The 13784-nt window shown below is 28.5% G+C and overlaps 2 protein-coding genes across 3 annotated transcripts; one reads left to right on the forward strand and one right to left on the reverse strand.

The window, feature by feature from the left end:
* Positions 1–3: 3 nt before the first annotated feature.
* On the forward strand, positions 4–4870 carry LOC123268691 (pituitary homeobox 3-like). The gene is made up of 3 exons (XM_044734014.1): positions 4–209; positions 3061–3269; positions 4353–4870. Exons 1-3 carry the CDS (start codon positions 8–10, stop codon positions 4716–4718), a joined length of 777 nt encoding a protein of 258 aa, XP_044589949.1. The 5' UTR covers positions 4–7; the 3' UTR covers positions 4719–4870.
* Positions 4871–5237: 367 nt separating this feature from the next.
* LOC123268662 (cullin-2) lies at positions 5238–12801 on the reverse strand. Of its 2 annotated transcripts, XM_044733958.1 has the most exons (5): positions 12337–12801; positions 12152–12224; positions 11646–11795; positions 8318–10322; positions 5238–5666 (listed from the first exon to the last, which is right to left on the reverse strand). In XM_044733958.1, the coding sequence occupies exons 3-5, from the start codon at positions 11762–11764 to the stop codon at positions 5535–5537; spliced, it is 2256 nt and encodes a 751-aa protein (XP_044589893.1). In that variant the 5' UTR covers positions 11765–11795; positions 12152–12224; positions 12337–12801; the 3' UTR covers positions 5238–5534. The 2 variants fall into 2 exon arrangements, with proteins under 2 accessions (XP_044589893.1, XP_044589892.1); XM_044733957.1 differs by lacking the exon at positions 12152–12224 and having other exon boundaries at positions 12337–12800.
* Positions 12802–13784: the final 983 nt, after the last annotated feature.

Raw genomic sequence — 13784 nt, forward strand, 5'->3', positions numbered from 1 at the left:
CCCGACAATGGACCTGAAAGCTGAAGACGATGACAATGTCGTTGAAACCCGTGAACTTTATTTAGTAAACACACCCCGTGACTCTTTGGTGTCTACGGACGTTATCGTTACCGATAATGTTAATGAAGATATAAACAATGACTTGTCATCGAGTACGATAGCCGGTCTTATGGCTGGACAATCAGCCGTTTGCTTTCCAACTAAATTCAGTAAGTTAATATTGTATTTATTGCTTATTGTATTAGCTCTTATTTAATTTTTGTTTTTAAATATACGTCAATAGATGTAGCATTGCAGGTAGCTGGTTTTAAAACCGTCTAACTTGTTATATTTTATCTAATTAACTAACTTTCTCCTTTACCTCGAGGCTTGATGGTACCCCAAGTTGCCAACACTCTACCCCACTCAAATTACGTATAACGTAATTTAGGGATTCAATTAAATTATTGTTAAATACATTAACTTATTGAGAAGTTCCTCGATTATTAACCCTTTTTCATTTGGAAATTTTAAAGAAGAAATACTTTTTTTTTCCTCTGCATTTTTTTATTTTTTAGAGATAAAAATTTTTTTTTTTATATGTTAATTTGTGTAATTACTTTTTAGATTTTCAATGTTTATGGTTTAATTTTCAGTACAATTAAAATGCTGATTTTAAAAGACGCGCTTTAGCTATTTAATTATAAAAAATAATTACTTATTAATAGAATAATTTTACTGTGTCAATATTATCAAAACTTGAAAAAATTCAAGTTTTTTATGAATATTTTAAGATAAATATTTATTTATTTTGAAATAAATTTTTACAAAATTAAATTTCCAAAAAAAATTTATTTTTTAAATTAAACATTTCAATTGAAATTATTTAGAATAAAATAGGTAACTTGTGTGTTATTGGATTATTAATATATAGCATAATCTCAAATCAAGGTCTTGCAACTTTACTGGTATAGAAATAGATATATGAATAAAATAAATGTTAAAAGAAGAAGTATGTAGAATTTAATAAATACTTCTCCGTATATATTCTTTTAAATTTTAATTATTCAGTCAATAAAACTAAAAAAAAATCTTTTGTAAGAAGAAAATGTTACTATTTAAATAATTTACTGATTTATTTTCTTTGTATAATTTCTTTGAATTTAATTAAAGTTAATAATTTACATGAGAAATTTGTTCTTTGCGCTAGGGAGTTAAATTTTTATTATTTGTATTAAAGCGCTTATAAGATTTCAACATCTGTATTTAAACAAATGATTTGAAGCAAACGATTAAAATATTTAGTATCCTCAAAAAAAATTTTATAAAATTATTTTAAGGACTCTATTCACACTCAAAAAAGTCCTGATAAATCGACGCTGCGTGAATATAAGGGTCTGAAATCCACGGTGCGTGAATGTAAAGGCCCTTACATTCACGGGGCGTGGATCTATCAGGGCTTTTTTGTTTGTGAATAAACACTTCTTCATTTTAAATAAACTGCATGGTGATATTTAATAAAAGAAAATTTTTTTTTCACTCGATAGCAGTAAATTGTTTTTATTTTTATTTCTTAACTATGATAAAACTTATAAATTTTTTTTTAAAATGAAAATTTTTTCCATAAAAAACTGTATCGTTATTTCTTCATTGAAATTTTATTCTCCTGGTAAAAAATTACTAAAAATGTAAGTATTGAAAACTGAATTTTCAAAAAATTAAAATTTTTTATTTGTGGGACGCACATATCGCGTGCTTAGAGGTAAAAGGGCGTATAGTTAAGGTTTAATAGGGATTTGTGCTGAAAGGGCGTATAAAAAAGTTTTTTTTGCCATTCGGTTTGAAATTGTCTGAAATGTAAAAATTTGTGAAAAAAAAAAAGTTGGTATTCTCAAGACATACCCTTTCTCAATTTGCCCTTTCAGCTTCAAGAAAAGCACTACTTAAAGGTAAAAGGGCACATAAAAAAAAATTGTCGTTTTGATACCAAATGTTAAATAAATAAATAAAAACAAGTTATACTAAAATAACAGCCTTATATACAAAGTTTGATATAAAAAAATAGAAAATAAATCAATCAAAAACAAATTACGTAAAAATTAAATAATCAATTTAAAGTAAAAATTACGTAATTAATTAAATCACGCGTACTTTATTGTTTTTTGGATATATTTTCTTTTTTAACTGTAAAAAATTGTATAATTGAGGTTTTACGCCGCTACTACCACAAAAAGTTTTTTTTTCACATTTTTAAACTACGAATATGTTCTTTTGCAAACTGGCCGAAAAAAAATTATACGCCCTTTCACCTTTAGATCACCAAAATTTTGAATTCTTAAAAGTAAGGACGTATAATTAAAGACGTACGCCCTTTTACCTTTGCAATTTTTTTTTTTCAATTTTAAGCGTAGAATGTGTCTATTACTCGATTGACAATGAAAAAAAAATATGCGCCTTTTTACCTTTGCAAAGGTAAAAGAGCGCATAAATTGTTATACGCCCTTTTACCTTCAGGCACGCGATTTAAAAGTCGATGAGCACGATTTCTCTAAAACGGTTTGATCGATCGGTTTTAAATTTTTACGCAACCTTCCTAGAGACATTCCCTAGATATCAATCTAAAAAATAAAATTTCTGACAATTATTTCGATTTTTTAGACCACTTTGAGTTTGAAATTTTTTCGAAAAATAACTTCTTTTTTTTAAGCCGCAATTGTGTCGCAAATGAAAATTTTGTCAATTCCATCGATTAATTTCTGTATTAATCTCTCGAGTAAATAAATTTTTTAGAATTTTTACACGTGGAATTTTTTAATTAAATTTTTTTATAATAATTTTATATGACACTGAAGTTGATAGACTTTAGAAATGTTTTTATAATTTTATAGCAATGAAATAATTATAAAAAAAAAAAAATTTAATAACAAAATTCCACATGTGAAAATTAAAAAAAAAACTGTTAGTGAAAAATTTTAATTAAAAAAAAAAAATGAATTTTTTTTAACGAATTATCTATTTTAAGTATTGAAGTGGAAAATTGATTTTCTATTTCTAATATTATTAAAATTTCTAAATTAAAAGCATACGATTTTTCACCGAGTCCTGGGAGCGAAGAACGTCACCAAATAACAATCGGAGTTGGAAAAAGAAAACAACGAAGGTACCGTACAACATTTACAAACTTCCAATTAGAAGAATTAGAACGCGCGTTTCAAAAAACGCATTATCCAGATGTCTTCTTCCGTGAAGAGCTGGCATTGAGAATCCAGTTAACTGAAGCTAGAGTTCAGGTAAAAAATAAACTCATCAATAATTTATTATATTAATTAACAATAAACTAGCAACCTTGCAGTCACTATGTGACTGCCGTGACTTGTGAACTATAAATAAATAAAATTTTGCTATGTTAAACAATGACTTTTATTAAATTGCGCTGTACTTTCTTAAATATTGACGTTTTTTAAGATATAAGCTATATTTTCATATATACATATATATAATATATATAAATATATGAAAAATTGATGTGGGTACTTAGATGAAAGGCCTTGATGAGTGTAAAATCGCGATGAGCTTATATCTTTAAAAATGTCAATAGTCCACAAGATACAAGGCAATTTTTTAATTATTTTAAATTGCACTGTACTTTCTTAACTATTGACATTTTTAAAGGTATAAGCTCATCCGAGGTTACACTTCAGAAGTTTCATTTGAGTACCCACACGCATTTTGATATATTTTTCATATATACATATATATAATATATATAAATACATGAAAAATTGATGTGGGTACTCAAATGAAAGATCTCGATGAGTGTAATGTCGGGGTGAGCTTATATCTTTAAAAATGTCAATAGTCCACAAGATACAAGGCAATTTTTTAATTATTTTAAATTGCACTGTACTTTCTTAACTATTGACATTTTTAAAGGTATAAGCTCATCCCGATGTTACACTCATCAAGAGCTTTCATTTGAGTACCCACACGCATTTTGATATATTTTTCATATATACATATATATAATATATATAAATATATGAAAAATTGATGTGGGTACTCAAATGAAAGATCTCGATGAGTGTAATGTCGGGGTGAACTTATATATTTAAAAATGTCAATAGTTCACGAGATACAAGGTAATTTCTTAATTATGTATCTAGAGATAGAGCATTTTCGAATGCAGCCGAAATACGTATCATCATAAATTGACTATTGGTGGGAATGATACGAATCCTTGAAAAGGGACAAATTCAAGTCAAGACTTTTGCAATGTCACTAAATTTCACTAAAAAAACCAATTTTATCATATAACTATCCTGGACACAAAATTTTTCTTATTTTCTCAATAATATAGATAATATATTTAACAGGTATGGTTCCAAAACCGACGAGCCAAATGGCGCAAGCAAGAAAAGCAATGTAAAGTAGGCATGTCATCTCACATAACAGATGCATGTCAAGAAGTCCAGCAACATCACCAACAGTCAGCACATCACCATCACCACCACCATCATCACCACCAGCAGCCGCAGAACACTGATCAATTATTGTTGGAAGCTCCACTTGGCAGTCCACCGTCCATTTACTTGGGAATGGAGTGGGCTGGCTTTTCACCGTTTACTAACGTCACTACAACCTCGCCACTTATTATTAATGGGCTAACTAAACCTCCAGAGAGTGATGATAACCCACTTTTAGATCCAGATTTATTGCAGCTCAAAACCCCTAGATCATAATTATTTTTTTATTAAAAATAGTTTTATCGTTGATATTTATAATGAGGCTTGATGATAAAAAATTATTACTAGTCTAAAAAATTTTAGCTTAAGAATTTTAATCTATACTTATATAGAAGATAGGGTGTAATGGATTAATTTAGGTAAATTTTTTTTGAATATTTCAGTCATTTTTAGAAAATTTATTTTTACAGATAAATTATTTTAAAAAATGATTTTAACTTAAAATTTTACTTTGAATTATATTTGGGCTTTTTACTAAAAATTTTTTTAACCGGTTTATAAAAAAAATAATTTTGCTTAATTATTTTTCCATTTTGACTACCCTCTGAATAAGTATATATAAATAATATAATAATAATTATATAATAACAAATAGAATAAAATAGTAACGTTTTCTTTATTTCAATGTGCATATATTACATTTTTTAATTGTTTATTTTATTTTAATTATTTATTATAATTAATTAATCAAATGATTAATCAATTAAATATTGTTAACTAATCAATTTGTAATATAAAATTAATTAATTAACATTTTTTTTATTTATCTCCTTAAACTTACGAGCAATCAAGCATTTTATAGTACCCCGTAAATGTAAAATAATATTTTAGATCCACGATAAAAATTAAAAATTTCCCTGAATTTTCGTGATTTTAAAACTCTGAGAATGGCAGGAGTATTAATTATCAATTTTGAATTAAAAAAACTTAACAAATTTAAAGTTAGATCAGAAGAATCATAACCAATATTTGATTTGTGATGAATAATAAATAATAATAATAATAATTTTGAAATAAAAAAATTATCCGTCATTATGCAACGTATGAATACTCGTCAGCACTATTCTGAGTACGTTCGATGTATTGTTTGTCAATCAGTGCTTCAATACATTTTTTTATCATACTTATTGTTGGAGCAAATTTCACTTTTGATTGCCCTAGTATCTGAAACAGAAAATTTATTTATTACTATAAGTTTTACATTTATTTTAATGATACTGAAATTTATGAAAATTAAGTTAATCCACATCTAAAAATTTTTTTAAATTTTCATTTGTAAATTTTTTTTTTCTAAATGAAATACTTAATGATATTGAAATTGAGAGACCTTCGATTATTTTTAGAAATTTTTTAACTAATAGATTATAGCAAGAAAAATTTATTTAAAAAATTTCATTTTCAGAAGCTTTAAATAAAATAAAAGTATTATTTGGGTAAAATTAAGGTAATTGTCATGGTAGAATATTGTCAAAAAATTAGAAATTATATGCGCCGCAAAAGTACATGAGCTTGTAGCTAAGTAATCCATAATTTTTACGCAAGACTGTACCCGTGGAGACGCAACCCATATAATTGTTTCTGCCCGACTCTATAAATATATACTTTTTCATGTGTTGTTGAACTTTAATCCGTTATTTATAAATAATTAGACGGTTAAAAAAATTTTTTTTTAAACTCACAACAAATACATTAACAGACTGATAATATGAAAGTTAGCCGACATTTTTAATTTTTTGATTTTTTTCCTTATAATTACATTAAAACAAAAAAATATTTTTTAAAAATTGCACTTACCGTTTTTCAAGTTTTTTACAAATCAATTTTTTTTTATTTTTTTGTAATATTTTGTTTAGTAAAAAAAAATTTTTTTAATTTTTAGATGTCGGCTAACTTAATTTTCATAAAAGACTGTAAGTTTTTCGAAAGTTTCTGACAATTAGTTTTTTTTTTTTATAACTAAGAAACTAGTATAGAACTGCAGAGAGCGTATGTAATTAATGTTAAATATCCAATTTTTAATTGAATTCATCTCGGGTTGTAGGTGGTCAATCGATTTAAAATTTTAAGGGTAATTGTATCGTCTTGTCCTTAATAATTATACAAAAATTTAGAATTTTCTGACGGTATGCCTCAACCACAACAACTATCTTAAGGTATTTTGCACGCCTCATAACGCAATGCGGTAGTGTTCCACTTTCAACTAATCAAAGTTGATTAATTTTCCGAACTGTCAGATTTTTTTTTCAATTTTACGGAAGCTATGTTTAAATTTATCAGATATTTTGAGTATTCTTCCAGTATAACCAAATCCGCTAGGATATTTAAATGAATAAAAAGGTAGTACTACCGTTACCACAAGAGTCAAATCCCAAAACCTAACCTTATTTGATTAACGTAGTAGATTTCCCTATACTAAATCACGTTGGAGAAAGAGAGACAGAGATCAATTTTGAATGTTTTTTATTAATAAATATTCTCATATTCTTGGAAACCATACTGATTGTTATTAAATATGTTCTAGATGTTATTTTCTCTCGTTGTCTTGATTTTTATAAGAATCTGAACGTCCAGTTTTGTGAAATAAAATAAAGTCTGTGATTCTCCATAAGGAGCAATGGTAAAAGCAAAAATATGTTGATATTAATATTTTTTTTTCAGGACTTGCCAGACTTCCAAAAATTTTACTGCTTAATTATGATATTATAAAGTACTAATATGCCAAATTTCATTAAATTCTGAACGTCAATTCTAAAACCAGTAGTATTACCTTAACCCTTTAATGTTTGGCCTTGAATCCTCACTCTTAAGGTTGCACGTACAGTATCCCGTAAGTCATAATAGAATCTAAATTTTTTTTTGATTAAAATTAAAAATTTGAATAAGAAAATTCATTACTATAATTTAACCGTTACCTTACATTATTATTAATTAAAATAATTAAATAATTTAATTAACAAAAACAATAAATAGTCAACGTTTGACTCAAGTATTTTTTCACAAAACTCGGACCTGGCAACACCGCGTTTAACAGCTGTTTATATTTATCTCGCTGTGTAGTGTTGAGTTGAAAAACATAACCCATAAATATACACAGGAATTATTAAAATTCAAAATTCGCGCGTTCTGTTCTGTGCAACGTTGCCACATTGCGCTGAATCACGTGGTTTATTTATTTTTAAATATGTCGGCTTGAAATTTTCGTGAATTTCTCATCTTTTGCATTAAAATCCTTCATCTTTAAAAGCCTTCATCAGAAACTTTTCATTTTATTTTTAACGTATTCTACGAAAGTTAATTGACTGAAATAGAAGTTTTTTGTTTTTTAATCTTCCTATGAGGTAGTCACATAAATCGATATATGTGCAATCCGCCAATAGTCTCTATAGGCTACATGTTAAATTTCAATTTTTTAATAATTTATTAAAGGATAACCGTTCGTCAGATCTAATCCAAAAAATTAATTTAAATGTATGAGATAGCAATTCATAACATATCAAAAAATTAGTTTTTGATCTTCACAAGTGCATTAGTGTCCGAACAACCTTAATTTGAGTCATATGTCTTTTTCTTTAAGTGAGAGAGCTATAGTCTTTTTCCTAGAGAGGGGGCCAGAAAAGTAGTAGAAAGGGACACATGGACACACTACTACAACTGAACTGTCTTTTACACAACCGCATGACGGACTATGATTGGCTCTCTTCCCTAACAGCTCACACTGAGATTCATTGCGCTTTCAGAACATTAAAGAGTTAATTTCAATAACAAAACCTAAAAAAAGCATAATAATTCCCATGTTAAAAAGAAAAAAAAATTACCTCTTGAACTAACTGATTATGTCTCAACATTTTCCGGCTCTTCAAAATCCTAACAATAGCAGCTTGGATGTACAATTTGCGGTCATCATCAACACTTCGCCTGGTAGCTTCCATCTCCGCAGGTACGTCCTTCTGGAGCGCTCCAGTAACCCTGAACTTGGTGCGCTTATTGTAATACTCTAAATTCAAAATGAGCACAGTGTCCTCTTCAAGGTCTCCTTCATCGCCAGACCTCTTGAGAATTTTGCAGTCAACCAAGCTGGCCGCGTGCTTCACCAATTGATCATGAGACAGTCTCAGAGAAGCAGCGGCTTCGCGACAGGACATTGAGTCGCATTGTTCAAAGAGCAACAGTAACGCCATCTGATAAGTCTGAACCGTAACTAAGTACGGCTTCCTCAAGTAATTGAACTTAAGTTCCCCCTGGCACAGCGGATGAAGCCAGGTGAGCTTGCGGCCACTGAACTGGGCGTGGTAAAAGCTTTCGAAGGCCTGAATGGAGCGTTCCAGTTGCTGTGGAACGTGGAACGGGCCCAAGGAAGGGGGCAGACTGAGCGGCCAAGCGCCAGCCTGGAGCACGTAGACGACGAACCCGATTCCCAGTTGGTTCTCGGCGTTCCGTTCTCGCAAGCTGCTCGTGAACTTAGTGTTGAGATCCATCGACACCGACATGTCAGTGAACATACGATGCAGTTTATTTGTGAATTCATACCCGCAAGTTTGCTTCAGCCGATCGATCATAGTTTCTTCCGCGTCCATCGACTGGGATTGCTGATGAATCAACCTCTTGGCCAGCATTCGGGCGTAGAATTTCTGAAAGACGTCTTTGTCGTCGACGTATTTGAATACAATTATCGATTTAGCTAATTTGTCGTCAATCTCCGATTCAGAAATTCCTTTCGCGGATTTCTTCAGCAGCGAGTCGCAGTACTTGGCCAGGAGTTCTGGTGCGCGAGTTGGTTGTCGATCATGACGATGATTAACCGCCGCGGAACAAGCCTTGTCCAGGGCAGCGATGAACGCTTGATCGCGTTTGAACACTTCTTCGATCATACCTGAATATTTTGAGTGAACCGCAAGCATTCCTTCGACAAACTGTATGTGGATAGTGTCGCCTTGGAGGTGACCAATGGCGTTCAGACCTTGCTGGATTATGTGCTGAGTAAGTTTCTGGATCACCGGAGTCAAAGCACCTGGAAGAGGACGCAGAAGCGGGTAAAGAAGCGAAAGGTTCCGGCGATGCTCTTGCTCCACCATAGACTCGGCTTCAGTGTGGAGCCAGGTCACGTGAGCCGCGATCATCTTTTCCTCGCAGCACTGCCGGACTTTGCTCACGGAGCTGTGATGCAGGAATTTTCGGGCTCGGAGCTCTTCCTGACCGAGCCGCCAGGTGACGCGCTCCATGTAGACGGTAACATCTGCTTTCTGAAGGTACTCTGCTGCCTCGCAGACGAAGAACTCCCCGGAGGCTTCAAGGAAAGGTGTCTCGAAGATCTCCTGGTACATATCCAGCTCGCCTTTCATTTTGTACGCCTCAACGCTAACAAAAGACTGGATCACCCCGCAAATGACGTCCGATGTCGTCAACTCAGCCTTGCCGATCCTGTCGGCATGGATCCCTTCAAGGAGCAGGGTTACCAGAGACTTGCGGAGAGGAGTGATCATTTTCTTCTTCCAGATGTCGAGACCCAGCTCTCCGATCTCCATCTGCTCTTGGTACTCCGCGGAGTTTGTCGAAGCCGAGCCGTATATTATTTCAGCTTCAGTTAACTTTTGCTTCTTTATGTGCTGCTGATTTAAGTATAAGTAGAGGCGGTGGAGGTAGTTTATTCCTTGGGAGTACTCATTCCATGCTTTGTGGTACGCTTGCAGGAGACCTACTTCTCCCTGGTTGCTCACTTGGGTCAGCAGCTCTGAGACGTGGTTGTCCAGGAATATTTTCGTTTCATTGTATAGTCGGTCTGCTAGTGGCTCTGGATATGCTACGCACAGCGAGTAGACGTCGCTGGTGATAAAAATATTCAATTATTTTTTTTTCAATTGTTTTTTATTTATTTGGATATTGAATTAAAATTTTGGTAAATATTTACAAGTGGGGTCAATCATTTTAATTTTAATTTTTTTAAACGAATTTTTTATTTGATTTTATTGATATATTTTTTTTTTGAAAAATACATAAAAAAAAATGAATATTAAAAAAAAAATTAATTATCAGAATTTTAACAAATTTTCAAAAAAATTTATAAATTTTTTAGAAAATTGTGATATTCAACTTTATTTTTTTTCAAATTTTTCGGTTTGTTATGTACTTTTCAAAAAAAATATATGTATATATATTAAAAATATAAAAAAAAAATAAAATAAATTTTATCCAAAAACATGAGAGCCAAAATTTTTTCCAACTTTTGTAGGCAAAAAAGCTATCGAAATATTTATTTTTTTCACGAAATTTTCTATCATAAATGCGACGTAAAAACAAACAGAATAAAAAAAAATGAAAATTTTAATTTTTTTACCTAGTTATGGCCCAAAATGGGATTGATCCCACTTGTGAATAATTACCAAAATTTTTAGCTTGAAATAAATGTTAAAAAGTTATTAATTCAATTTTTGATTTTAAATTTGTCAAAGATATTTTGGACCGTAGTCAATTGATCAATAGTTTAAATATTTATCGAATTGCGACATCATTGACTTTGTTGTTAAAATTAAAAATGCTTTAAATTTTTCAAGATACAAAATTTTAATAGTAATTATTTATTATATTTTTTGCTGTTGAAATATTATTAAATTGTTTAATTTTAGTCCGCAATACTTGAACCGATGAAAATAATATTTAGAATTTTTTTTAGACAATTACAATTTTTTTTTAATTTATTAATAATAAAAAAAATAAAAAAAAATTTTTTTTAATGATTAAAAAATCTAAAAATTGTTACTGAGAATTTTTTATCATTATCGAAATTTCGACGTATAGCAGAAAAATTTTAATTAATTTTTAAATTTTTATGTTAAAAAAATAAGCTAACTATAAAACTAAACAATCACCGAAAACTGTGTTTCTACATAAGAATTTTTAATTAATAATTAAAATTATTAATACAAACTAAAAAAAAATTATTTATAAAAAATACTTTAGCTATGTTATTTTATAACACGCAGTAAAATTAAGAGACACCAAATGACATTTCATCCAAAATATCCTTGATTTATTTATAGCAAAAGTGTATTCAAAACTCCAGGTCAAGACCCAAAACCCTGACATTTAAAAAAATCTCAAGATATTTGAGATTTTCTTTGATGATGACGTTGACAATTAACACCATACCTAAAACGATCATTCCAAGTTGATCTCGGCACATCACCAAGTGTAATCACACCTTTCACAGTTTCCTGTAGAACTCCCCAAGTTTGCCCAAAATCAACTTTCCTCGGTTTCAAAGACATCGTTACTTTTCGGTGACCAAACTTCTAAATGCTGAAAAAAAAATCGAAATTAATTAAAATAACAAAAAATGGAAGAATAAACTCAATGAATACCAACAATTATTTTGATAATTGATAATAATATATTTATAAATAATTAAAACGTATTTTTTTAACATGGTTTAGCATTGAACAAGCTGGCAATGATCCAAATCTTCAAATTTATACAATTCATCTTGTTATTTTGTAAAAATTTTATAAAAAATCTATTATTCATTTTTAAAATCATAAGATTGCTTTTAGAAAAAAAAAAAATAAGATTTTTTCTGAGAAAAAAAATTTTTTTTTAAATTTCTTTCCAGTAATAGAAAATAGTAAATAATTCATAAATAAAAGATGACAATTGACCTCGTGTTCCAAGTTAACCAGCTGACTAGGTGACTCAATTATTTTACAATATTATTTTAACTGAAACATTTTCCTAGACATAAACAAATAAAATAATAAATTACTATGTTAAATGTGGTGTAAAAGAAAATTAAAAATATTAGAAAGTTCTAGAATGAAAATTTAACAAGTTGACATGTACTTACAATGAAAATAAAAAATGAACAAAACCTAATTCTTTATCTTTCAAAATCGCCAATGAATCCTTCGACTACGTGCCACTTATTTATCAAATAACAACACATTACTTATTAGAAATAAACCAGACATTTATAATTTAGCTTCTTCACTCCCATGCATGGTAAATTTGTAGAATAATATTATATATTATTTTATTTATTATTTTTTTTTCTTCAGTTAAAAATTCTTTAAAGACAGAACGACCAATTTCTTATTGTATATTTATTATTTTATCTTCCAAGGATTGTTAAGAGTTTTTGTGGGATTAGTCTTATTTATTTGTTGTTACGATTGTTAATTTTTATTTTATTGTAAAATATTACTTGCTGTTTATTATTTATTATTATTTTTTTTTAGTTAAAAACACTGATACAACCTTTAGTGTAAGAGTTGTCTTACGTTAGAAATGGACAATAACATATGCGGCCATCTTTTTCATGATGGTAAGGAAGATATTTTGACAAAATAATAGTGGTAATTTTCATAGTCGGTAATATCGGTCATAAAAAATAAAAAAAAAAATCTGAAAAAAATTCTAATCTATAATTTCGGCACTTAAATAAAAGAAGAAGAAGAATAATAATACTAGTACATAATTTTAAGATTATACTGAATGAAAATTAAATTAGCCGACATTTAAAAATTAAAAAAATTTTTTTTATTAAAAAAATAATCAATAAAAGAATAAAAAGAAATTTTCATTTCCAAAAAAATTGAAAAACCATAAGTGCAATTTTTTAAAAATATTTTTTCGAGTTATAAATTTTTTTTTAATTAAATTTTTTTTTTTTTTAATGTGCGTTTTAAAAAAATCTTTCTGATATTTAATCAATTAATTTTTAATACATTTTCTTATAATAGATTTTGTTGAAAGTTTCAAAAAATTTCTCTTAAGAGAATTTATTAATTAATACTTAATTTTTTTTTAACTTTTACATGTTTTTTATTAAATTTTTTTCATTATAATTTAATTGCTATAAAATTACAAAAAAATTTATGATGTCACTGAACTTCAGTGTCTTAATTTAAAAATTTTTTTTTTATGAGGAAAAAAAATATGAAAAAATTGAAGATTTTTATTTTTAATAAAAATTTTTCTAAACAAAATATTTTTAAAATTTCTAGGTGAAAAAAATATGATACTGAAATTAGCAGGCATCTGATAATTTTTTTAATTTTTATTACAAATAAATTATAAAAAAAATTTTTTTTTTTTTTTTTTTTTTTTTTCAATTTGTATTTATAGTTTTGTTTATAATAATCATTGTAAGACATCTTACAATTTAATTTTTATAACAATCAAATTATCATGAAAAAAATAAGTGAAAAAGTTCCACATGTAAAAATGTATAAAAATTGTGCAAATTTTAAAAAATATTTTTTTATTATCATGATTGATTTTGCTGTAAAAATT

The sequence above is a fragment of the Cotesia glomerata genome, linkage group LG7, assembly GCF_020080835.1.
Source record: "Cotesia glomerata isolate CgM1 linkage group LG7, MPM_Cglom_v2.3, whole genome shotgun sequence".
In the NCBI taxonomy this organism is placed as follows: domain Eukaryota; kingdom Metazoa; phylum Arthropoda; class Insecta; order Hymenoptera; family Braconidae; genus Cotesia; species Cotesia glomerata.